This window comes from Ammospiza caudacuta, chromosome 12, assembly GCF_027887145.1.
Source record: "Ammospiza caudacuta isolate bAmmCau1 chromosome 12, bAmmCau1.pri, whole genome shotgun sequence".
Taxonomy (NCBI): Eukaryota; Metazoa; Chordata; class Aves; order Passeriformes; family Passerellidae; genus Ammospiza; species Ammospiza caudacuta.
This window is the reverse complement of record NC_080604.1, coordinates 13316521-13343496: the sequence shown is the minus strand read 5'-3', so window position 1 is coordinate 13343496 and position 26976 is coordinate 13316521. Positions and strand designations below refer to the sequence as shown.

The following is a 26976-nucleotide window of genomic DNA, read 5'->3' as shown; positions in this document are numbered from 1 at the left end:
ACAGAAAGCAGGGGTAAAGAGAAAGGTGTCCTTTCACAGCCTGATTTCATCTGCAAGACTATTATTATATCCCTGGTCAGAGAACACCTCTGCTATCTGAAGACATTTCCCACACATTTCTGCTCTTTGTAGGTTACAGAAGAACAGCCTGATCTTTTAACTGATTAAAAACAGAAGTGACACAAAATCTCTCTTTTCTCTTTTTAAATTCCTGCAAAACCAAGATGGGTCACATGTGAACCCAGAGGCTTTTTTCTGCTCAAGTGGAGATGCAAACTGTTGTCCAAACAGTTCCTGCTCAACACAGGAATCCAGGAATTGGTGGTCCCTTGTACTCATGCCAGCAGAGCAGCTTTTTACAGCCTGCAGTTCACATTCCTCCATCACTGCTGATACAGCCTGACAGACTTCAGAAAATGCACACGCAAACAAGCCACGGATTAGGCTAACAAGGCTTTCTCCATGCTTCCTCCAGCTTTTGGGAAAGGTTCCCATTCCTGTAAGACTGGCAGGCAGCTGCTGCCCAGCACAGGCTTAGCCAGGTGCAGTTCCCCTGCCTCCCCTGCTCCTGCCAGCAGTTTGTCTGGACATCCAGTGTTTTCAGCTCCTCTGTGGAAAGGATTGTATTGCTCTTACCATTGACTGGGTCATGACAAAGAGGTGCTCCTGCAACTGGTCGAACAGCAGGTCTCCACTCACCATGCTGTTCACCTGGATAGACACTGAAGCATAGGTGTGTGCCTCTCCCTGGGCTCCCAAGTACACCTGCAAGAGAGCCACAGTTGTGAGCAGGCAAAGCACCACCACAGGAGCTGGGGGCACCTGTTCTACAACAGGAACAAACTGGAACTGCTGCTGTGTGCAAGGATTTTAATCTCCCACCAGAACCTCTCTGCAGTGACTTCAGCCATGTGAAGCACATGCCCAGAAATACCTGTGCAAACTGTGTAGGATGCACCAGCCTTGCTGCTGGCTCAGTGCAGATGTAACCAAAGGCAATGTGACCACGTTTGGGGCATTCACATTTTCCACAGGCAGTACAGGATGAGAAGAGACCATGTGATAGCAATGATCTTTACTAGGAACCCAACTTCCCAGCAAAAAGAAACTGCCCTTTTCCCCTTTTACCTGAGCACCCCTGGTTAGTTTAATCCTTTTTGCTGCATGCAGATCATACCTTGTGCAGCCTTCCTCTGCTGTCTCCCAGAAAAGCAATGGTGTGGCCATCTTCCACATTCACTGCCACAGCTGTCAGACGAGCCTCACTTTTCTCCAGGAGCGGGGCAGCTTCCAAGGGTACCCGGCTGGCCATGGGGCTGGGAGTGTGGTCAGAGCCACAGGGGTAGGCATACAGGGTGTCCTTTTTGGAGGAGTGAAAAGAACAGGGAAATCAGTACCAAAAAAAGAGATACAAGTAACATTAGCACACTTAACGCTTCCCACCATTCCCTCTTCTACCCAAATTCTCCAGCAGTGAATTCAGCTTTAACCCCTCTTAAGCTTTTTTTACTGAGGGCAAAACCACCCATATTTTAATAATTAGTTTAAGTATGTTGGCTGTCTGCACCCTCACAGAATCTTGCAGACATTTCAGCCAGTTCATTCAGCCTCAGTAATGAAATGCGTTGAAACTCCCTCAAGTTCTCCAAAAAACACTGCTGTAACACATTGACATGACACTGCTTTGGGGAAGATTAGTTGTGTTTTTCTGAACAAAGGAAAAAGAAGAGAATTTCTGTTTCCAGTGCAAAGCCACCTTGTGACAAGTTTTACCTCAAGCCATTTGCATGGTTTTGCTGTAACCCCTACAAGTTAAATTCTAAGCCTGAAGTAGAATCCCAGTGCATCAGGACATACATAAACACAGGGTGGGACACAACCTGCTCCAAAGAGCTAACTAACTGCACTTAGGAGTCAGAGAGCACATACAAGAGACATCATTGCACACTGCTTCAATCCTTCTAAGTCTTGTGAGAGTTCTGAATATTAACTCCACTGCTCTGTGCAGAAACATCAATCATTCTTCTGTTCCAGTTAGTTCCCTCCCAATGCCACCAAACCTTCACTTACTGCATTATAAAGAGGGGACAACGAAAGCTGCAAACTTATTTACTATTTATTGTGTGCAGAGAAAAGATACCCCATTATGATTCATCTTTTTCCTAAGTAACAAATTCAGTCTTGTCTAGGATAGTTCCTGTGTGCTTTATATCTTTCCTAGTGCCTTGTTCCATGTCCATTTCAATTTTACAGTATCCTTTTGGAGACTGAATGTAGGATTGTTTATTCAACAATTAGTATCTTAAACACCATTTTTTAATTGATCAGTGTCTTGTCTTCAAACAATGTGGCTTGTGTAAATTCAAGATTTTCATCATGAAATCCCTTATGGATAATGTTTTCACTCTCCTCTCCAGCCCCTTACTAATTACTCTGACAAAGCTAAGCGTGGAGCAGCACATTAACTGTGCAGTCCATACTGACTCCAGCTCTCCCTCTTGCCTCAGGCAATGTGATTCAATTTAGACTCCCTGTGAGCAGGGTTACATTTTCCTTCTGCTTGATGTCTGAGGCTTTGCATTTGGCAGCTCAGGCTGCGCGGTACCAACCGGCACCAGGCAATGGAGCTGCCCCCGTCAGACCCATGATAACAGCACCTCATGGCATTCCTGAGCTGTCTGCTCATCTCCACTCACTGATCCCATGGAAAACCTGGCCCTCTCTATCCTTTCCTCCCATTTCTCTTTTTTAAAAATTTTTTAAATCCTTTTTTTTTTTGTGTGTGTGGTTTGTGGTGTTGTCAGCTTTGTTTGCTTTTTAAATACTTGACTACTTCCTGGAGAAACTAGAAGCAATCAGCAGCTTTTGGTAAGGTCTATGGAAATCCCACATTAAAATACATTTAACCTGCTCTGCCCTGTTCCCTTCTCAAATGCATTGTTATCTTAGCAGGGAAGCAAGGCTTGACACAGCTGTCCTATTAACAAACCATGCCAGTTAGACTAGCACTGCTTTCAGTCCAGTGCTTTATTGTTTTCCTTTCAAATACTACTTCAATTATTTTTCTGCACACTTGGTGTGAGGTTCTGACAAAGTCTGAGGTGGTTATAGCTTTTAATGATTGCTAGTTCTTACCATTCTCTAAACTAGCATTCATTTTTAGTAGTATACATTTTTCTTACCACCCGCCATTTGATTTTTAAACTTCTTCCAACCATCTTGTAACTTAAAGACTTCTATTTCTTCAGCTATCCAATTCCTTTAAGATTTATTAGGAAGCAGGACACTGCCAAAATTTCATGCTCCAAAGCATTAACTGCTTATTTTGAATGGGATTCTAGATATCTTTTGCAACCTTTGTACAAATTCTGGAGCCTAATGACCCCACTACTGGCTGATGTTTCAAAGACTGCTTAAAAAATGTCCACATATAAGTCAGAAATATTTGTAAGCCAGTCGTGCTCAGCACTGCTGTTGCCTTTATGCAATGCCAAGGGTAAGTCACCTCACACACAACATTTATCTACCATAAACCAACATGACCTGAGCAAGCTCTCCCAGCACTGGCACAGCCCAGCCGTGGCCTCTCAGGGGCTGTCTGTATGAAGTACTTATATAAATTTACATAGAAGCTCTTTGAATTGCTTGCAATGAATAACATCTTGGCAACGTTGCAGAAAATGCACTTGAGGAATCATCCAGTGTCTTAATGAAATGCAGCAGCTGCTGCTGTGAATTCTGCTGTGGGTATCCTATCTGCACAGGTAGGAAACAACAATAGGACAAGCTATATCTATGCATGAAGAGGACTAAAAACAAAAGGACAAGATACATGCCTTGAAAGCTACACCCACAGAAGACATGCAGCCTTCCCAAGCCTCGTAGAAATGTTTCACACTTCCAATTTATCAAGTCACTAAACAGCATCTACAGAGCCTCCTGCATCTCATAACTAACGAATCTCCAGCAAACTGAACAAATGAACTGGGTCTGAAATTCTTATAAAAACAAGCTGGGGTTTTTTTTCCCCAGTTCAAGAGATTGTATTGAACTGTAAAACTCAATTTTAGCATCCCTTTTTGAACTGAAACCCAGAGGCAGATCTAACTAAGGAAAAGGGCATACCTTATGCATTAGTTGGTTGGGAGGCAGAAAAATGTGAAATTAATTAGCATTATCCTTACATACAGCACAAGCTGCCACCACTGAAAAGAAGTTAAAACTGTTCCTGCATAAAATGTCCGTTGACAGCCGCTTGCACTCAGCCCTGACTGGAGCAGGCTGGGGCTGGCACAGACCTTTCCACGGTGTTGGATACAATGTGAAGGACAAGCGCTACCGTGCGCTGAATGGTGCAGGATCAGGTTTGTTGGGACATTTACATTTCATTGGACACACTTGTTAATAAGACATCACATTATGGTCAGCCCACTCAAGCCAAACCATGCAGCTGGGACCCTGGGATTGTGCACCAGGAATCACAGACAGACTGCCTTTTCCTCCCACCCTGTGCATCCACTGCTCCATTGGATCAATTGGTATAAAGGTACTCTACATCATTTTGAAAGAGGATTCATCTGCTCATACCTGTTCAATATTTAACCCCCTTAAGCTCCCCTAAAAATCACTTGTCATTCCATGTGGCCTTTCAAAGGACTTACAGGACTTACTTCTTATGCCTAAGAAATACAGTGAAATCAGGACATCAAGCTGGGCAGTCTCCTTCTTCCCAACTCTTACATATTCCTACCCTCACACTCATCCTGCTCCAAGTCTGCTCTTTACCCTTCCCACAAGTACTGTACAGTCAACTTTAGCTAGTGAAAGGAAAACCATAATTTTAAGACTGGTTTTGAACCACACACCCAACCCCAGAAACTTCTAAAGCTCTGTGGTAACACTTTGCTCTTTGCAGCACCAGGCTGGGAAGAGGGAATTCTCTGGACAGCCTGTTCTGTGGAGGGAAGACACAAGATAACACAGTACTTGCTAAGGACCTGAAATACCCTTGGTGCAAACAGGCTGCTCATGGTCACAGAGCCTCTTGCCAGGACACTGCATCCAGGAGAGCACTGCTGCACTGTTTGAATCACTGTCCCTGATTTTGCAGCCAGTGTGGCTGCCAGATGGTGAGAATTCAGAGTCACAGCCACTTTAGGTCACATTTTTATCCTGCAACATCCCATCATGCTTTTGTGACTCAACTTAAAGGATTGTCACCTCTTACAGCTCTGAAGAAAAAGATCCAGCTCAGGAGAAGCTGAGCCCAAAAGTCTGCAGGACTAAAGCAGTCTATAGGAAACTCGTACTTGCACAGAATCACAGAATTATTAAGGTTGGAAGGGACCTCTAGAGACCATCTAGTCCAACCCCTCTGCCAAAGCAGGGTGACTTAAAACCTGCTACACAGGAGCACATCCCCGAGGGTTTTGAACGTCTCTTTGTTGACACTTGGTTTTGCTAATGTTCCTTTTTGTTCCTGAGTGCCCTTGCAGGAAGCTGTTGTGAGGTGCACTTCACCATAAGCAACAGGGACCCAGCACACCTCTAAAATTCCCTTCCCAACACACAGGAGCACATACACATGCTCCTCTCCCTCCCTGCAGTGCAGGCCAGGAGATGACACAGATAAAGAACGACCTGAACAGCAGCTTCAGTGCCCTTGGCCTGGTATTGCCACAAGACAGGCCTCAGGGCCAGGTCACACCAGATGCTCTTCCCACTGCCACATACAGTTCCTCTCCCTTTGCAAGGAATCCTGCCCATGTGGGGCACAACAGACTGAGCCCAAAGGCTTTTAACCCAGATTTCAACATCCATCTGTGTAAGCAAGACAACTTCAGGAACACAGAGCAACAAAGGAACAAGCTGCAGACTGCTCAAAAGCACGAAGCCACTTACCGCTGGCAGCTGGACACAGTTGGAACTGACATCATACTCAATATACGCCACTTCTGTCCCTTCTTCTGACTTCCCATCTCTCATGTAGCAAACATCCCTAGTCCAGTTGGTCAGGCGATCCACCTCCTCCATTGTGTAGACGCAGAGCGCAGACTCCTCGCTCAGTTTCCCAGAGGAAGCCTGCCAGGCAGAGAAAGCTGCGAACAGCACCTCGCCCTCGGTGTCCAGCTGTCCCTGGGCCAGCTCCTTTCCCGGCCGGGTGACATAGGCTGCCTGCAGCAGGCTGTATGTATTGCCTTTGCTCTGGCACAGCAGAGGTAACTCCACGTACGAGTAATAGTGGGAGTCATCCAGGCAGATGCGCGAGATGTAGGTCTTGTACTCGCGCGACTGCGATTTGAGGTCCCGCCGGTAGAAGAGGAAATAGACACTGGAGTGGTAAGTGAAGGATTTAATGAAATGGTGGTTGTACTCTGACAGCCGGCCCACAGCCAGTTTTGCTGTTTCTTCATAGGAGAAAATGGAGTGAGAGTCTGTGGCTTGAACATCCCCTCCGTGGGCCCTGAGATTCCGGGTCGTGATGGGAGGAATTCCTCCTCCCACTCCTCGGCTGGTGTACCCTCGTCCCACAAACAGCAAGGGCACCTCATCCTTCGAGTAGGCGATGAGTCCCACAGTGGTGATGTTGGGATCATTGGCAGCCACGTACTGAGTGTCACCAGGGCTCTCTGGCCGGAAGAGGACGTGGTCGATGGACTCCAGGCTCCTCTTCTCACAGATCCCCTGGTGGACACTGCCACACACGATGAGCTCCTTCTGCACAGTGTTCACCAGCAGTAGCTTGTTGTGATTGTCAGTGTGGTGTGCCTGAGGGCACTCCAGCTTTGAGACTGGTGGGAGGCAATCCTTACTGTCCAGAACTGGCCCAGTCTGAACCATGTTCTCCAACAGCAGGTCAGATGTCAGCTGGAAAAGAAAGTTGGTGGCCCCCAAGTAAATGGTTCCAGATTCCAAGTCCATGGACAGGTGGAGGAATTTTGTAGCATTGCGTGAGAATGTGACATACTGCAGTCCCTGTGGAATTGATGCTCCCAAGAAACAGAGAACAGGAAGGAGGAACGTTCCCAGAGGCATGGTAAACACTCTGCAAGAGAGGAAAGGCTGTTATAACTCCTTGGAGCCAGAAGTAAGATTTATACTCAAAATCCTTCAATAGCACCCACAGCAAGAGGCCTTCAGAGATTTAATTCAGTCAGATCCACACCAAGGTGACAGGCACAGACAGCATCCTCAGGAGAAGCTGCAATACTGCAAGTAAATGCAACATTGAAGCTGATCACTACTCTTGTAACATCAGAAAAATCCACATTTAACTTGACTCCTGCACAGCTGAGCTATGGTGATGTATTGGAAGTTCTCCAGGACAGGACCAAATTTCCATAGGAGCCAGCATGTTGCATATGAGCAACACCCCACTAAAACAAACCACTGTCTAAGACAAACACAACCTGCAGGACCATTACTTAAATAAACTGTACCTGAGATCTAATTTGGAGCAAACTTACAAGCTCTTCACTCTGTATTTGATCTAGATATCATAATTAAACCCTCTCTTTGTTATCACTTATGGCTATCAACAGCCTCTTGTGGGTCTAAGGCTGTTCCACCCATGCTTCAGAAGAAACCTTCCCATGCCATCTCTGCCACTGAGCATCACCCAGCCAAGCAGAGCCTGGGTGCCAGGATTAAGCCTCTGGAATATCAGTCACATCAGCTCCAAGCCTCCCCTCTGGGGCTACCAGTCTGCCCTCAGTTCTGCCAAGCTAGACCCTGTGGGATCCCATCTTCCTGGGAACTTACACAGCACATCCAGGTGAGGGGAGATCAGCTGTACCTGTTCCTGCTCTATCTGGGGTAGAAGTCTCATACTGACACTCATTTCTCCACAGCACTTCTCCCAGTACTGTGAAAGGTGATTTAAACATGCCTGCTTTGTGGACAAGGCTCCATTCCTTCCCATGTCTCAAACTGCAAGCAAGTCCAGGGTAGATGTTGGACAGACCCAGGGAATCACCAGACCTGTTCAGCTCCTCTCCAGAGAATATTTAGACCAACTCCTTTTGAAACCTACTGTGATCCACTCAAGCCATGCCATGGATGGGAACAATTGCTCTGGACAAGATGGGGATCCCCACAGCCTGGTGGAAATGTGGTAATAAGTACCTGCAGCATTTAGATTAACACTTTCCCCATGGAGAAAGGGAAACAGCTGCAAGTACTCAATAATTTACTATGAGTGCCACCTCATTTAAATTGAGAAGTAGGTGGTGATGCAGCTGTGAATCTATTTCCTTGCAGCCCTCCCTCCCTCTTGCAGGCAGGGTATCAAAGCTGCACAGCTGCCAAGCTGGGTCAGAGGCTCCGTGGAGCTGATGAGTACAGTATCTCCTCCAGAACTGCCCTGTAATCTGATGGGCTCATTTTGGCAACTCAGCTCCTCAGGGGTGATATCAATTTTGTAGTTAAAGTTCAGAAAACTATCATCACTCCCCTCCTAGGGCATCAGACCTCTTGGGTCTTCCTCATAAGCTCAAAGTGATTTAGGCTCAGAAGTGCTTAAATCACAGAGGCAGAAAAAGATCTGCAGCATTTCAAGAGTAAACTACTCCAGCATTTACTGCAGGACTTAACCAATTTAGGCCACAAACTTCTCAACCCATAAACTGTGTCTTACACTCATTCTATACAATGTCCAGCACACAATGTGCAGAAAACACAGTAGCAATGCTGAGAACAACAGCTGTAAGACTCTGGATCCATCTTCTACTCCCCTGCTATTGCAGAAAAAACCCCAGAAGTCTGCTTTCCAGCTCCTTTGTCAGTAAAACTGGCATCTTTGCTCTATCTAAAGACCAGTTGAGAGGATTAGTTTACTTGTGAAATCCAGCGGATGGAAGGTATTACAAAAACAACACTTTATTAAATATAGGCTTTGTGAAGCTCTGGAAAAGCTCCACTTCACACGGTTCTTGTAGGTAAGTAGGCAGCACTGTCAGGATATGGCCAGGCACAGGAATGCTGGCTCTGGGCTGGCAGCTTTCCCCCAGAGCACACAGCCACTGATTCACACCGCACCAGCGTTGTGTTTAGGCTACGTGCACACTGGGGCTTTTGTTTGCCCTGATAATGGACACTTAGTGCTTTCTGCTTCAGAGCTATGAACACACTCTGCTTCACCCAGACTGGCAAACAGCCCTGAACTACCCTAGGAGTCTCTTTTCCAGAGTGGTAAGCGAGTGCATTGTAGCACCTGAGAGAAACCCTCACCGTGTGGGAGACGCTATGTGGGAAAACCCAGCAAGAAGATACACACAGACTGAAGGAAGGAGATCTAATTTGATTCTATCCCCTCAGGTTTAGATCAGCAGAAAAGATCTTGCTCCAACTCCAACATGACAGTTATTCTTAATGTTTTTTCATCATTTCTGTTGGAGAGAACTTGATTTAAGAAACCCCCTAACCACACAACTGTCTCTATACCTCTGCACTGCCATCATGCAGATGTCATGATGGCTTGTATGACTGTCTGGAGTCTCCTCAGTTTCAAAGCTGAAAATGCCTGCAAACAAAGCAATAGGCTGATGGCCACCCAACAGCAGGAGCTTGACTATGTTGTGAACAGCAACAATGACAAGGAGAAGAGAATCTTTGATCTGGAAGCAGCTGAGAATCACAAGACGTCATTATAGCTACACCACTCTGAGGAATCTGTAATCTTCTTTTAGCTAATGCAACCTTCCTCTGCCAGCACTTACAAAGTAAAATGGGCATGTGTCTCCAGGATTTATGGATTCTGAAAGAGTGGCTTTCTGGCTAGAGGTTATGCCTACAAGCTGCACGACTCTGCCCTGTGTCCCACAGAGCCCGGTTGGCAACTGCCAGGGCAGAACTAACCATTACTTCAGCTCACATGACACAACGCCAGCAACATGGATCTTGTTACAAGCTCATTGATCTGTATTTGAACCTACTCCAAATGTTTCACTGAAAGCATTTTACCTATTGGAGCACCTGTACTGGAAAGACGTTGGAAAATCAACTAGTCCTTCATTCCAGCAGACCATAATCAGATCTTGCTGTGGTCAAGGCTCTAACATATAGCTACTCTTCTTTCAGTCACCAATACTCCCCTGGAAGTCACTTTGTGAAGAGCTAGTCCTTAAAAGTGTTTGAGATAAGAAACTACTGTCTGGTCCTCATGACTCTGTGAGAACAGAGAAAACAAAACAGAATGGTAGTACAGCATGTTCTGCAGGCTGGTTCTAATCACCCTGCACAATGGATAAACACTGAATATAGTGCTCTTTGTTGCTCTTTGCTACAAAGACCCATTAGCAAATGAACTTGTATTTATTGCTAGGTGAGCAAACATACATTAGCAATGAGCATGGCTGTCTAGCTATCAGTAGCGAGAAGCATTTGCACCCTACATGAGAATAGAGAGGGAGAAAAAGCCAGCAGTGTGTTTTGATTCCATTTTCCAAGTTGTTTCTCAAGCACAGCCATCACTGTCTTTTTTATGCTTGCCTTTCAATTAAGCCCATGACAACCTCTCTGGGAGGACAGGAAGGAGGAGGATAACCTACATTTAAATCTGATGGTTTCATGACAGGCTACACTACAGAGCTCTTTATGGATTTACTGAACCGTTCTGCTTCCTGTGCTCACTGCTAGTGTATAACACAGCTGCTGTAGACAGATTGCACTAAAAGTGTGTAGCCTTTAATTAATTCTGAATGCAATTGCCAAGGTTTAAAGATTCATTTTAAATATTCCATTTTTTTGATGAATTCCCGTTAAACAGGAAAATGTTCCAGACAATACTCTGAAAATTGCCTCTAACTCACCGTAAAATATTAATATCCAAATAATACTGCTGAGTTTTATTTATTTAATCTGGATCACAACAGAAGGGCTGGAGGATTAGTCAATTCTGCCACAGAATATTTATATCACAACCACATAACAACAACTAGTAACATTAAAGCAAAGGCACTATTGTGTTACTTAAAATTTGAAGTAAGACTGTGTTTTCTGTAGCACTATTTTTACCTCTCTGACCTCACGTATCCCTCTGAGAAACTTTGCTTATTTAATAAAGAAACAAACCCAGAACTCATTTGGGCACATTTTAACAGCGTATCAACACATAGAGATTATTCCAATCCTCCCAGATAATTTCCCTAATACCACATTCTGTCCTCCAAACATAGAGAGGTCAGTTATGTTCCAACTTCTAGGCTAGATTTTATACTCACCACCAAACCCAGCAAAATCAGCCTTGGGAAAAAAATAGGTCTCTGAAATCTGCACCTGCAATTTCCACCTTATCTTTTTCAGAGCCAACCCACAGTGTGAGCACTAAAAGATTTAAAAATTAAAAGCACCATTTTCCAGCTGCACGATGACCCTTGTGCTCCAGCACATTCAAATGGCCCAGCAGCAGGAACTCCACCACTATGTTTTCTGCACAAAAGCCCTGAATTACAGCCCCCTTCTAAGCTTCATATGCTCAACAGAGACTTGCTGTTTTCTGCTGTGAAAGATGGCATTCCCATTAAATAAATAAATCTTCTTTGAGTCTTATTTACTACTACCAGGGCAGTTCCCTGCTCTGTTGTTTAAGAAGACTTGCAGCAAAAAGCTTCAGCAGAGATGAACACAAACCACTATTTTCCAAGTAAAATTGACCCCAAGGAGAATCCCAAGTTCAAGCAATCCTGTCAGAGCAGGACTGGCACAGACAAGGGAGCTCTGTTATACCAGATGTGAATAACACCAAAGATGAGGTCAAAATAACTTATTAAAAAACCTCAAACCCTTAAAGACAGCATCAAATATAAAAGGGCAAGGTAGCAGAAATTCTGTACTACAGAATTAATAGCATTCTTGGATAAATACTTGGGAAAATTATGTTTTCTAAATCCTTGATAGTTATTGCTGAACATTACAAGGTAATCTTTCCGGATGGTGACTGAAGTCATACTGAAGGAATGTTTCACAAAATATTGTCAACTATGTGATAACTTCAATAATGCTCCTGCATTGCTCTTTGGAAAAACTGCAGAAAGTGCTTCTACCTCTCTGGGACTACTTAAATATTAATTTCAGCTGTACTGGAATTAACTGATGATAGTGAATAGGTCTTTCCTCTAAACAGCTCTAGCACAACCAAACTTCATCCTTTCACTGATGAAAATGTGTTATAAACACTAAGCTTCCAGTACAACTAGCTCATGAAGTGTTAATGATTAATACAATGTTAAATAGTGAAATTTTTACAAACCAAGACCAACTACATAAACATTTACAAGGAATATAAAGTAACCTCAAGATGCTTACTGTTGAAGAAGCTTTCTTCACATATACACTATCATTGCAAATCAAGGATTGACTTTTCCACTTCACCATCCTCTCAAACACTAACTCAATTTGAACTCAAGACCATGTTGCATGTGCATTTTTAAAAGGGAAAATCAAGCCAGCTGGTGGTTTCACAGCATCTTAACACAACCAAAAGATAATGTTCTGCTGGTGTTACACATTTGAAGATTAAAGTCCTTTAGGATCTGCTCCAACTTTCTGTGCAATCAAAAGAAAACCAGTGAACATCCCTTCTAGCCCATGAGCTCCTGACTAAAGTCTCCTCATGATACCAGGATTTTTTCTTAGGGCTCCTAAGTTATAGAAGCTACCACCTTAACCCAGCAAGCTGATGCCTGAGGGCTCTCTACCCCAAGTAAAATGCCTTCTCATATTGTCTAACTTGTCACAAAATCTTCCAACTCAAAGAAGCTTCTAGTCACTTTTTGTATGAACGGTTTGAAAACTAATCCTCCTTCTTAATCCTCCTTGGGCAAGAAGATAAAGACAGCTATTCTAAGTCTGACAGAGGTCCACCTACACAGAAACCCTAGCTGCAGCAGCAGACAATAATAGATGCCTAAGAAGTAGACGAAGGGCAGACAAGCATAATGCAATCCTTCCCTTCCACATCCTGCCAGCTTTGAGCTTTCCCAAATCACAGATTGAGCCACGTGTAATCCTTTGGATGGATACATTAAGTGGTCTGAGCTTCTTCAGTCAGAAAGACTTAATTTCCCTAGTAGCTCTCTGATCTCATCCCAATTTGTCAACACCCTACTTTTTTAGCTACCTGACCTGGATAAGCATTTTCTTTTGACAGGACCTGACCTGGACAGGCCACTCCTTTGGCTGACACTGCACTCAAATGTTATTTTACCCAGTTTGAACCCACCAGTTCTCCATTTACCCACAAAAGATCCCCTTGATCTTCTAGCTGCCACATCACATGTTACATTTGCATCAGTGACTTAACTTTCAATTAGAGGAAAAAGAAACCTAGTTAGGAAAAATATATCCCATTCTATTAGAGTATATCCAAAGAGCCTAGACAGGTTTACAGCATTAATAAAACCCTGTAAGGAAAGCAGGGCTCACTGAAGTTAGCCATCCAATTGGCTCTGCTGAGCAAATTCTCTGTTTCTATGATAATCTACATAAATCTAAGCCCATCACTCCATATAAAAACAAATTTGCTTGCATGAGTTCAGGAAGCCAGTTAGCCAGTTGTTGCCCAAAATATAGATGAATATGTGGAGCACAGAGAAACCTCTTCAGTACTCAGGAAATTCCAAGTGCAGATTTCTCATTTCTGTTTAACTGAGACCCAAGAGACAATTTTTAATCTGGTTAATATTAACTAAACTGATCTTAAAAGAACTGTCAGCTAAGACTCTTGAAAAAAAAAAGTTAACCTATTGTGGAAATAAAGTCACTGTCCCTATCATGATTTAGTAAGTAATTAAAAGACAGGTGTTTCCCTGTCAGATGTGAATTATCAGTGAGATCTGCCAAGAACTTACTCTGCAATCTGCACTGTTCAGTATGTTCACGTAAGATCTGAGAAGAGGAATATGTCTAGAAGTGGCAATTTTATTATTAAAAAAAAGTAATCACAATCAAATTCAAAGACTGTAAAAAATAAAACTCATGCACTTAAAAGTAACTACACAATATCTTAGAATGTCAATAGCAAAACCAACAAAAAATATTCTAAGTACATAAACACAACAGGATCAAAACTAGCTGTTATCACTCAGAAAAACTTTGAAAACTTAATAGGTCAGTCCAGTATTGAGTATCAAGCAAAAAGGCAAATATGGCCTGTAGGGTAATGAGGAAAGAAAACACATATCCCCATTATACTGTCAAATGATGCAGGCAGTTCTGATTCCCACATCTGAAAAAGGAGACAATAACAAAAGGGACAACAAAGATGACCAAAAGCATGGAGCAGCTTCCATATAAGGAGTGACTGAGCAGAGCAGGACTTTGGACAGACAAAGAAACAACCAGGGGGAAGATAAGGAAAAGTCAAGAGGTCTGAAACATGACAGTGTCAAGATGGAAAACATGGGGTTATTGATGGAATTACATGGTTATATTGCCATATTTTACAACACAGAAACAAGAGAGCACTCACCAAAGTTACAGACAACTTTCCTAATTCAGCTCAGGGACATTGTCACTGGATGTAGAATATTTCAAATAACATTTAAGTTGTAGAGCTCACTGCTGTAGGATGTCATGGAGACCAGAAACATAAACAAGAGAGAAAAGAGATTATATAAATTCATGGAGAATAGATATAGTTGAGATCAGATGATGAGATAGAACTCCTCATGCCAAGCAGGGCCCTAAACTGATGATGGTCATAAGCTGGGAGGCAAATGGAGGTGGGGAAAAATTAAAAAAAAAAACAAACCCTACAACAAACCCACCACATTATACATGCCCTGTTTTTTACAATCCTCATTAAGCATCTGCCTCTGGATCTTGTCAAAGGCAGAACACTGAGCTACACAGAGCTTTGCAATTTGCCCCAGGATGATATTCTATTTAAACTTCTATTTTATGGTACATTTATAGACTTTATTTATTTTTAAATATTACGAATGTACTCCAGCCCTGCCTAATCACATATTTAGAAGGCTGGAAGCCTAACCTCCCTGGCTGTTTCTGAAGGCAGTATCTCTCATGTTAACATTCAGATACCATCTAACTGAATCCTGACAGTGCAACACAAAAGTTAATGCACACCATGGGAAAGCAAACCCAGGGCCAGAGCCACAGAGCACAGAAGTGGCAGATCCAAGTTGAGTGCACCCACAGTCCCTCTTTCAGGAACAGCTCTTCCCTGTCTGCCAGCATTTGATGGAAACTCCTCATCAGAGGGAACACAGCGGATCCGTGTGTGCCGTCGGAACAGCCGAGCCTTGGGCAGAACCACGGCTGCTAAAAGTAGGTCAGGACCATCCGTTCTAAGCAGGGAGAAAGGAAAGCTGGAGCACACCAGACTGTTTGGCCAGGTATTACAGAAAACCTTCATCTGGGATTTCATCACTACTTCAAACACATGTGATTCATATTTTACCAACCTCCACCTCAAACAAGGCACACCTTCCCAACCACACTGCCCTCCCTGTCATTAGGGGCACCTCTCCCAGCCTCAGCCAGGATCCTCCTGTTCTCAGCTTTGGCTCCACCAGCTACAAAAGCCAGAATCCTGCTCTGCCAGAGCTGTTTGTGCCAATTTCTATAAAGCAGCAATGTCCAGCTGCTTCATCCACAAACATCCAGGACAGCACACGATCTCCACATAATCCCTTCTGCCTTAGAGTCTGTTTTCCTCGGCAGGATGCCCTGCAGAAGGGAGAGAGATCTCTGCAACCAGCACATGCTTCCCAGAGGACAGGACCGTGACCCCTAACCAAGCTCTCACAGAGGCAAAGGCCACACCCCCAAGGCAAGTTCTTTTGGATCCAGCCTGGCCTTGGAGTAACCCAGCAAGAGAGGAGAGAAGCCTCAAACATCCTCTGAAATGCCTGTGAAAAAGCACCAGTCCTACACTTTCACTCCAAGAGGAAAATCCATGGTCTCCACGCCAGCATCAGCCCTGCAGGTTTGCACAGTGGAAGGGAGAACAGGCTCACCACAGAAGGAGTTCATGCCAGCAGTGGTACAGACGACAGGCAGACACGCAAGGACCACATCCAGGTGGTCCACCGAGCTCCACCATCCAGGTGTCAAGATGCAAATAAGAAATGTTAAGCACTATAGCCTGTCTTGAATAAATCATTTGCTCTGAAGACATTGAGCAGAGCAAGGTGCTCTGTTAAAAACATTTTCTTGACACCCTTAAGTCTCAGATTTAGTACCACAGTCAATCTATAAAAAACTAATGTGCCCTGGGTGGGCAGGAAGAATTCTTCTTGGTGTTTTCCTTAATTTAAAATAAAATTCATTTTTCTGCCCTCTCCTCATCTTCTGGAGAACCATACATCCTGACAGCAATTTGACAGTCTTCCCCTCTCACTCCAAGAGTGTCAGCAGTTCTGGCTGTAGCCATGAATACAGGCAGCAACATGCAAATACATTTAATGCAATGCAGCCACATGAGTAGTACCTATCCCCTCCCACCCAGAAGAGACAGCAGAATAAACAGAACTCCACATCACTACCACAATCTGCTTGTGGTTTGCCTTCAGACCAAGATGAGGTATATTCTACTTTGTATTACTCAAGTTATGTTAAAGCATTATCAGAAATGACGCTTTGATCAATTATCTGCCATGAATTAGTGCCTCAGCCTGCAAGGTTCTCAGTCATCAGCTGTGAACTACCAGGCTCAATAGTCTGGCAATTAGGTTACACAGGTCTGTTAGATAATGATCCAAACTGAGGTGACCAGACATTTTCTTCCACCTCGGGAAGCCAATGCCAAGGCTTTCATAAAGCCAGTAACAGATAACAACACACCATGCTGTTCAAAAAGCCTGGGGACCTTCCCAAGCTTGGGAAGCTTCACACCTACATAACACATCTAAGGAACAACAGCTCTCACCACACAAGTGCAGAAGCCTGAACAGGTTGGGAGCAGACCTGAGGGCCAGGATCAACTTCACCCCAGTCACAACAGCTCTGAACAAAGACTGTCCCATGCAGGCTGGATATTCAGTGCTTTCAGATGGAGTCCAACATGGAATGGTGGCCCAGGGACCATCCATGAAGGGCATTCAAGGTGCACATGGTTGAGGAGTCACAGGCTGGCAGCAGCCATGCAGCCTTATTCTTCTACTGCACAGCCACAGCCCTCCATGCCACACATGGCTCACACTTGGAAGTTCTTGTTTCAAAGACAAAATTCAGAGCACCAGACTGCATATAGAAAGGGATGAGAGAACTATTGCTGGGCACAAACCGTCAGGCAATGCTCTTCCTTCATACCACAGTGGGTCCACAGCCTGAGGAGTGAAAATAAGCAACAGTAAAATTAAGTGGCAAAGGAAGCAGAAGCTGGGACCCTGCAAGATTTGGTACTTGGAGAAATAAACCATGCAGAACAAGAGTTCTCCAGTTATTTTAGCCACGTCTTATCCAGGACAAGGAATTGTATAACAAGAAAAAATTCCCAATAAGAAATTTTATACCTTCAAGTGGCTTTACAAACACAAGGTTCTGTTCACTCAGATTAAGGAGATTCTAATTTTTACTGGCAAAATATTTGAGCTCCCGGCTCAGGGCTGAGAAAACTTCTTTGGTGCTGTCCTAGAGTCACAAAGGTTCAGAACCAGCTACCTGCTCATGAGAACCATGAATTTTAAAGACTTTTGGTTGAGACTGTTCTTCATCTGGTTTGTTACCCTCCCACCTGCTCAGTCTGACAGCCACTGGCTGAGCAGGACTGACTGGCTCATCCTTTCCCCTTTCAGAGAAGCCCAGACCTTCACCCTAGGGCTGCAGAGAAGCACTAAACAGGTCTGCAGTGCCAATCTGAAATGCAAACTGCTATGAGCAGGAACTTCAGCCAGTATAACTGGCTGACTGTTGGCATTTCAAGACCATGGTGCCTGCCAGGGTCACCCCTGGGCAAAAAAGTGCCCAGGAGACAGGAAAACCAGATTTACAGTAGTTTGTCAGGAACAGCACTGAGTTCTACAGCTGAGTGGCTGCTCCTCTGCTAGAAGGAACAGCTAGACAGAACAGAGAGGAAGGAAACAAGGGAGAAGTATGCACATCTGTGCTAGAAGGATAAACCATAGCCTGTGGTCATCACAGTTCTGTTTGCAGACTGTCCCAGTTCCAGGCAGCCCTCCTCTGTCATTTTAAGCTGTGTACTCCACACACATGGCAGTGACTATGCCTTCCTCTGGGAAAGGAAACAGTTTACTCTGCCATGCACAGATAACTAATCAAAACCCCACAAAAGTGTGGCTCAGACAGCACTTTTCAGACTTATACATGGACTAAACTGAATAATCAGCCACTGAATGTCAACCCTGGAGTCCATGGTGGGGCTGACACAAATTTAGCCTCATGAAAAAGTTTTAGTTTAAATCTTCTCAGGGCTTAGTGGGAAATACACTAGTTAAAATCATGGATCAGCTAGGAATAGAAAAGATCATACTGGCTAAAGATGGGTTCAAACTAAAACTAATCTGGAGAGACTAACTGGAGAAGGGCAGACAGGTCCAGCACACACAGGAGCAAGCTGAGAGAGAGTCACTGCTTGAGCCAAGCTACTGATGAAAACAATAATTGAGAAACTGAGAACAAACCAGGAAAAATACTCCATAAATGGGGTAACAACTGAGCACATTGCTACTCTGCAATGATGAGACTTAGGGTTTGGGATAGAAACTTCTTCCCACATCAGAGTTGACTAAATCAAGATAAAGGGGGAGCAATCAACAGGAAAGGAACTTCAGTCCCCTCCACCTGCATTCTCCCTCAGCCCCAGGTCTGTCTGTAATCTCAGCACCCAACTCCTCAGCCACCCCATGGAGTAATGTTCACTAGAGAACACGATATGCACACAAGATTGTTTCTGTGTCCTTGGAGAGGAGCTGTAGCTTCCCAAAACACACCAACTCAGTTTTCAGTCACAAGAGCTGTCTCCAAGAATACACAGTACCGTAGTTCCGCTACCGGTCAGCTCTGCAGAGCTGTTCCCCAGGGATCACAGCAGCAAAATCAGTCAACAAAGAGTTTTAAACCCCCCACTCCCAAAACTCAAAACAGCAGAGACCATGTCTCTAGAGACAAAATAACAGATAGCCTGACGTTGTTCTCTTCCGTCTGAATTAAAAGTTCAAAGGAACAAGCAGGGCTGTTCTGTACTGTGCCCTCTGAACATTTGGGTAAGCATCTAAAACCAACTGCAAGAGCCGGCTTTCAAGGGTGAAGCATCTAGAAGTGAGCCCTGTTTCTGAGTTATTTTTAAATGTTTAGACAGGACTTAAAATAGGACCAGTGTTTTGAGTACTTCTGAAGAGTATGAACCTCACGTAGGCCATGACATTTCTAGTTTGAAAAGGCTTTGGAACAGAGGTTTTACTGTTCATGCATCAGCTTATCACCCATTTTAGCTCAAATGAAGTTAGAGTTCATTACAAAGCAAGAAACACCCTTTCAAAGGAGGGAAGTTAACACAAATAAGATGTAGGCTATCAGCAGAAAGGCAGCCTCTGTATCTCAATAAAACCTACTATCCCATAATAGCAGGAAGAGCATTCGCCACAGAGAAAAGGGGAAAGTCAGCTTCTCTGCTTACAATATTCATCTTCACACCACTTTTCTACCTGTGTAATTCCTAGACATACTCTCTGCCTCTCTTCAAATTCAAGTCAACAGCCTGCAGACTCCAGCAGCCCAAGGCAGTGCCTTCAGCAAGCAAGAGGTGCATGCTGTACATCACCAGCAGCACAGAACCAACCCAGAACACAAGCTGTGCCACTCCCTTTTTTTTACAAGTTTTATTAGCATCCCCCCCTCCCACCCATGCTGACAAACCAGGCTGCACTTGTCTGGCTCTGGCCTGAAACATCAGACTGAAGCAAACCCATAGAAGCACTTCACCTCCCTGAATACTCTCCCAAGCTTCAACAATGAGCAGCTCAGGGACTTCCTGGGATTAAGGTGGTTTCTATGCATTAAGTAACCTTCAATAGCTCCCTCTTCTACAGACCTGCCCCATGTCCTCACATACACACAGATATTTGGCATTCACAACATCCTGTGGCAAGAAGCTTCCCAGATTAACTGCACACATCAAGGACTAAGTTGTCACTTGGTTTTAAGCTTACTCCATGCAACCTGTTCATACTTCTAATGGAAAAGGAAAAAAAAAAAAAGGCTCCTCCCCCTCTAAACTTTCCAGGTGATTCAGGAATTGAAGATAATTGTCATTTATTGTTTTTCAGGTGGAAGAATCCTGACTTATTCTGTCATGCTTTGTATGGAAGGTAACACTCACCTCTGTTCACTATTGCTGCTGTTCCATTTCTAAAAACCGAAGATAACTCTATTAAGATGGCAATGGTTTTCCTAAAGCTGTAGAAAACTCAGCTTCCATAAGAGCTGGAGGAACTAGTGTGATGGTTATCAAATACAGTAGGGATTCCCCATTTCTGTAGTGAATTGCCCACCTGGTAGCTCTCTGTTAAAATATTCAGCCTAACTCCTTAAACTGAGTTTGTTCAAAAGTAAGTTTACTTTCAAGCCACAGAATTCAGCTGCATCCTTCTTCCACCAGAACATGGAATATTTTTAAAAAACTTTCTCTCCCTGTTACTTCTTTGAAAATACAAATTATCTTATGGTTGAATCAGCCCGCCCTGATGAAGGGTGGATCCCTCACAAGATCATGTGCCAGAGCTTTATTCTGTCATGCATTCTTCATGAACATTTAAACCAAGCAGTTTTTCCTCAAGTATGGGCACAGTGTTTATAGATTTCCTGATGCTACACAGAACAGTATTCTTACCAGACCTTGTTCTCCTGCAAAGTCATATAAGAATATCTGGGTTTGGAGACTGTGTGTATTGTGACTTCCAAAAATCCTGAGTGATTTCTTTCACAAATGCACGAATTGCTTCCCACATTGTTTATGAGATCTAGAAGTTTGTTAATAATACACGCTTAGCTGACTAAGCAACCTAAACTTTCCTGTCAGGCTGAAATAACTTTCCTGGCTCCACTCTTTCCTTTGCCAGTTTTACTATTAAGAGTCAAATAAGTGTTTTTCAAAGATGCAGATATGTAGAAGTATAACTGGAATTAAAAAACGATAAAGAGGGCCATTAAAACCGAACAGAACAATATATTACCTAGCGTTGCAATACTCAGTGCTAACAGCTTCTCAAAAATATAAACCTATCCCACAATTTAGGGTTTTGAACCACACTCTAAGGGTTTGGAAGGAACACCCCACCCCACAAATGGCCCATAGCTGAGCCTGATAAAAACAAAGAACCTTTCTCCCAAGGTTCTATGAGCACCTGAGGTGTTTTCAGAGGCAAAGGTGAATGTTTCTCCTGAAGAACTCTTGCCTTGCACACAGCACTGCAGTTGTGTTTATTCTTAAAAACTGGTGGTGCACAGAAAATAGGGCAGAAAAGCAGTCCCTGAACTGCTTAAAAGGGAGGGGAGGGAAGAGGAGGGAACAAGTAACACTCTCCTAGGTAACACCAAGTCGCTACTCCGGCTGCACAGGAATGAAGCTGAGCGCGACTCAGATAATAACCGTAACTCACATTTCAGAAGTTAGTTTGTTCAGACATGATCTTTCACACTTCAAGGTACTAAAAAGCATGTCCTCTAGTGCACTTCTGCTGGAGCACTTTTTCAATAGGATCTGGACAGAATCACCTCAGTAATCTCAAAGAATACAACAACACACAGTCCTCTGGCCTCCTTACAATCTTGTATTTTTTTATGTACCCTGAAAGCATGGATCCAGAAGAGACTGGCCTGAATTCAAGTCATCTCAAGTACTTACTCATTCCCTATTTCATACTGCTTTGAGTTAATGGTTTTACTGGAACCACCCAGAGCAATGCAAAGCTGAGGCAACCAGACTCTCCAATCTGTGTACATTTACTATACGTATTCAGCATTTATTCTTGGATGCATGGATTAAAAGAGATTTTCTGCAAACTTGCTCTTTATTACCTAAGAGTTCCATCCAGGTCTACTACCAAACTTTCAGGTTGCACTCCAGAGAGGTCTGGGCTGGGGGTTGCTGTCTCATTTTGTTCATTGCTTTTATTTCTGCTGATTTCATTTCTCCTGATGTTAGACCTGCAAATCCAACAAGCAGAAATCCTTCAGATGAAGGGCTCCCAGTGCTCTAACATGATACTCATCTCTCCAGTGCAAAAGTCGGTGGTGACTCATCTGTATCAGCTCCTAGTATCCAGGTGCCAGGGTTTCACTTCCCAGACAGAGGTTCATGCAGATTTGCAGATCTCCAGCATCTCATTCAGTCTGGGATCTCTGGTGTACCACGCTACATTTGATATTCAAATTCCCATATTCAAATTGCATGTATTCACCTACAAAGTGCTTCACCAGGCAAACTGACAGCAGAGTTGTAACCATCCTGTTTAATAGGAAGCAGCCTGAAAGAATTCAGTTTCAGGGAGACATTTCTTCAAGGGTCTATAGCTGTCAACACCACAAAGCTCAGCCAGCAAAGAGCAGCTCATCACACTCCATGGTGATTGACAGACAGAGATGAACATTACTCCTGCTCCAGGAGTCTGTCTTCAGATTTGGCAACACTCACTGGCCCATTTCTACTTATGGATCACCATCAGAAACTCATGGTTTTGCTTTGGTTTTTTTGGTTTGTTTCTTTAGTAGGTTAAATTAACTCCCTTCTACAGAAAATTTAAAGTATAAAAGTTAGTTTTTATATTTCAAGTGCAGCACCAGAGGTGCCAAGACTTGCAAAAGGTGTGCAGTTGCAGTGGCCTGACTTTGGTAGCATTGCAACCCATAATTCCCAATCACTCTCTCAAGAAAGTTGGGGTGAAAAAGGAAAAAAATGACAAGCAAATAGGCAACCTCTGGAGTAAATACATGTGCTTACAGCAGAACTCTACAGAACAGAGCTTGTGTTGAAGAGATGTCCTTTATCCTTCACGGGATTTAGGCAGGATTTCCCTGCATAAAGAGAATGTTCCCTTTGCAAAGGGAACAAGTGAACACTCCCACATACAGCCACTCACTCTTTCCAGCAGACCACGTGCCTGGAGAACTCGTCCAACTAATCACAGGTGGTGCAGTTGGTCAGGTGGGTTCGTCACGCAGCAGCATCCAGAGGCTGCCCAGCATGACAGGGGCCACACACACGGAGAGGATCAGGAACACGGAGGAGCCCAGCGGGCTGCAGCTGTCCATGGGCATCCCAGGGCTGACTCCCGGCACATTTTGCTTACCATCTGGGCACTTGGGAACGTTGAGACACCTTCATTTCTCTTATTGAGGAGTGTGCCTCAAGCTGGAAAAAACAACAGAGCATGAAATGCAAAGACTATTTTTCCAATAAATTAAATCTGTTGCACTTGACTCCTGCTGTGGTTCCCTTCCTCCGAGAAGGCATGGTCTGGCCAGCTGCACAAAGTCCAGGCAGCCCTGGGAAAACAATGGGATCTTTTTCTTGCCAGAACCAGCCTTCCTGCTCACCCTTCTAACCATGGCATGGAGGACACCCCCAGTGTGTGTCTGCGGAGGAGAGGAGTCTGTTGGCATAGCAACTGCACACGCTAACTCTCTGCTAATGAACAGGGATAAAATGTTTTGTTCTCATTAGGAAAAATACAGACACATTCCTGATTGGTGAGTAATGTCTCTGCCTCTGGGAGATTAGCTCAGAGCTGTGCAGCCTGAAACAGCCTCAATTCAGCCCACTGCAGTGCTTCCCTTGAACAGCCACTCTCCAAGGACCCCGCATCTCTCCAGGGAAAGCCCGCAGAGCTTTCTGCAGCACTTTGCCTTTGGGCCTGAGACAGCTCAAGGCGAGAATAATGAGAAGAGGCCAGACAGGAGCAAACCGGAACAGGCACAATGGGAACACACCCCCTGTCCCTGCAGGGGAGCCTGCTCTCGCTGGTGCCTTCCCTGCACCTGGGTCCAAGCTACCTCGCAGCCAGGGAGAGTTTCTCCTTGTGCATCCACTGCAGGTCTGCCTTGCACAGGGCTCAGATCCGCCTGGGACCCCAGCTCCCACTCCAGCCACATTTCCCAGTGCTGGGTGAATAAATGGACAGAGCAAAGAGCTGCAGAACTCACAGCAAAGCTCGGCGACCATTATTAGGTGCCTGGGTGCAGGAAAGACAACAAGGGCTCCAGCCTACCAGTCTTAGGATTCTGGCATTAATAATCAACAAGATCCACTATGAGTCTGGTATTTGCAGAATATTTGCACCCTGCTGTTTTAACACTAAGGTCTGTATCTGGGTGCTAACCCAAGCTACCCAAAGCCTCTGCCCACACGGGCAATACTGCCTCCCAAACCCTCTCCCCTTCAGATCCTCCTGCCACAGGAGCCAGCACAGCAAGTGGGAGGATCACAGTACTTCACTCTTTGCAAAGAAGATCTGGGGCAGGTGCAAGGCCAGACACCCAATGCACAAGCAAAAATCCAGCCTCTAACCACAGTTTTGCCAGGCTTTTGGCATAAACACAAACAAAGCTGGTCTGTACAGCACAAACACAGCCCAGCAGAATCAAACTCTAAACCCACAACTCATCTCTCCTTTATGCTGCTTCTGGGTCTCATTTGCTCACATCAGTTCACCCTGCCTTGAATTCAAAAGCTGTTGAGAATAGGGACTGCACACCTTACACCTCAAAGGGGACTTCAGAGTCTTTCTAGGGGCTGAACAGGTACACAAACTCCCTTCTCCCTCTGGTGGGAGATAGGTGCTGGCTGGGTTTAGTACCTCACACAGACACACTCAGCTCCACAGCAAACTGGGATGAGGCAAGGCTCTCTTGCTCTCCCACACCCCTGCACTGCCGATGGAGAAAGAGTGGGATTTAGGCTCACAGGTAGCTCTGAGCACTTGCTATCTCCCTCACCCAGCCTCTCAGACTTTCACCCGCCCTTTTCCTGCTCCTCAGGACTTCAAACACCTCAACTCAGCAGCTCAAAGTGATGCAGAAGAAGGTAGAGTCAGCATCGGGAAGAAAGGACTCCGTTCCTTTATGCCTTTGAGAAACGTGCATGTGCAGTAGGGAACGAAGCGTTGCTGCTCTCCCTCAGCCACAACACCTGTGTGTTAACCCTGTACTGTGATCTGCCCACAGGACTGCTCGGGCTTCATTTCTACTTTACATCCTTTCAGCTGATAATTCTGTTATTCAGTCCCTATGCAGGCACTCTACTGCCTGCAAAGCTATCTCTCTTTGGTAAAGGAGAGAAATAACCCCGGCTCTTGCCCAGCAGGGACAGACCCCGGCTTTGGCTGGCAGCCGCTGCCCAGCCTGCCGTGAAGCGCAGATCCCTCCCAGACCAACACAAGGCCAGAGGGGCCGGGGTGCTGTTTTCCAGCCTCCAGGCATTTTACTTGTTCCAGGCGATCCCTCCCCCAGCCCTCAGAAAGGAAAAGCCGTGGGAATGGAGCTCAACACCCCGAAGTAGGCTCACCCCCGGGCGATGAGGAGCTTAACTCCCTGCGCGCCGGCGGGCAGCCCTCGCACAGGCTGGCAGGACCTCGGCCCACGGGGACATCCCGGCATGGCCCCGTCCTGCCCTCGGCACGGACACCGCAGCCCCCAGTGCTGTGCCAGCAGGGAAGGGACAGCCCTGCCACTCGTCCATCACAGTCCCTCTCACTTTCCCAGGACGCTCGTCATTGCTGCAGCTCTACTTTTCAGTGTTTCCATCCTCCACCAGCACACAGCCAGCAAGCCGCAAGAGCAAAGCCCTTTTTTCATCTTTCCACTCTCCCAACAGGTCCCAGAGGCTGCCCACTTAACAAAAAAGTTATCTTTATCATGTCACCAAGGCATTTCTCCTCCCTTTTACCCCACACGCTGCGGTACAAAGCCGCCCTCACGGGCGCGGAGCCTGCGGTCAGCCATCAGCCAGCATGTCAGGAGTTAAGTCCGCATTTCCATTCTCCTGACCTGCACCAACGCTGGCTGAATATCGAGCTATTCTTTGCAGCTTGATAAAGCATGAGAAAGCTAAAGGCCTCACACACTCCTCTTTTCACAGCTTGGCCTGCTGCCCACAAGCTGTCACTCCCTGGCACCCAGGGCAAAGAGAGAGGGGAGGCCAAACTGCAGCCAGCTGCAATGAATCACTCGCTCCCGTCCCTCCTCCCCAGGGAGCCCGGGTCCCTCCTTCCGGCAAGGGATAATGTCTGCATGGCCTCGCTGCCTGCTTTCACAGAAAAAGCCATCCTGGGCCGGGGGGGGCTCCTATTGCAAAAAGCTGCTGCCACAAAAAAGCACAGAGCAGCGCCCAGCAAGACTGAAGAACAAGGATTTCTGCTCAGCAGCTGGATGGGAACGCACGGCTGCAAGTGTTCAGCACAAACACCACTTAAAAAAATGTGAAGCTGGTCATTTGTCTAAATTGCAGGAAATTCTGGAGGAAGGCTCAGGCACAGAATCTGATTTGAAGGAGACTCTTTATGCCCCACTCATGCAATATTTATTTCAGGGACTGATTTCCATTCAGTCTCTTCCTGGCTGCCCTTTTCCTTCCTGCTATCCCCAGTGTGACAGATGAGCAATTTCTCACACCAGCCCAATTACCAGATTCAGCCAAGCTCTCTCAACCACCACCATCCCCTCTAGTTTATTTTGATGGGTTCCATCACACAAACTGTTTCCGCACATTACAGTTTGTTCTTCATTTTTAACACAAAACAGCAGAGGGAAATCTGATCTCAGGGTCACTGGCATCCCAGACAAAAACTGTAGCCAAGAAGGCACAGGAAGACCAAGGTCATCACGTGCATTTCTTGCACTATAGACCCACATTTGGAGAGCAGTTCTTTCAAAAGGTAAAGATGTCCAAGCCGTTGCAAGGTCAAGATGTCAGCTGTTTGCTTTCTGAGAAAGGGGATATTCTTCAGAAAAACACATGCAAACTCAACCCCTCTCCATCAGCCAAAGCATGAATGGATCCAC

At 45.1% G+C, this 26976-nt stretch overlaps 1 protein-coding gene across 1 annotated transcript in view; it reads right to left on the bottom strand.

Annotated features, from left to right (window-relative positions):
- Positions 1-26976, bottom strand: part of PLXNB1 (plexin B1) — a 73399-nt gene that overhangs the window by 28544 nt on the left and 17879 nt on the right. Inside the window, exons 2-5 of the mRNA XM_058812849.1 lie at positions 23058-23329; positions 5902-7045; positions 1178-1360; positions 637-765 (exon numbers count right to left, since the gene is read on the bottom strand). Of these exons, the coding sequence (XP_058668832.1) occupies positions 637-765; positions 1178-1360; positions 5902-7035 (1446 nt within the window). The 5' untranslated portion in view covers positions 7036-7045; positions 23058-23329. The remainder of the gene's footprint in view (positions 1-636; positions 766-1177; positions 1361-5901; positions 7046-23057; positions 23330-26976) is intronic.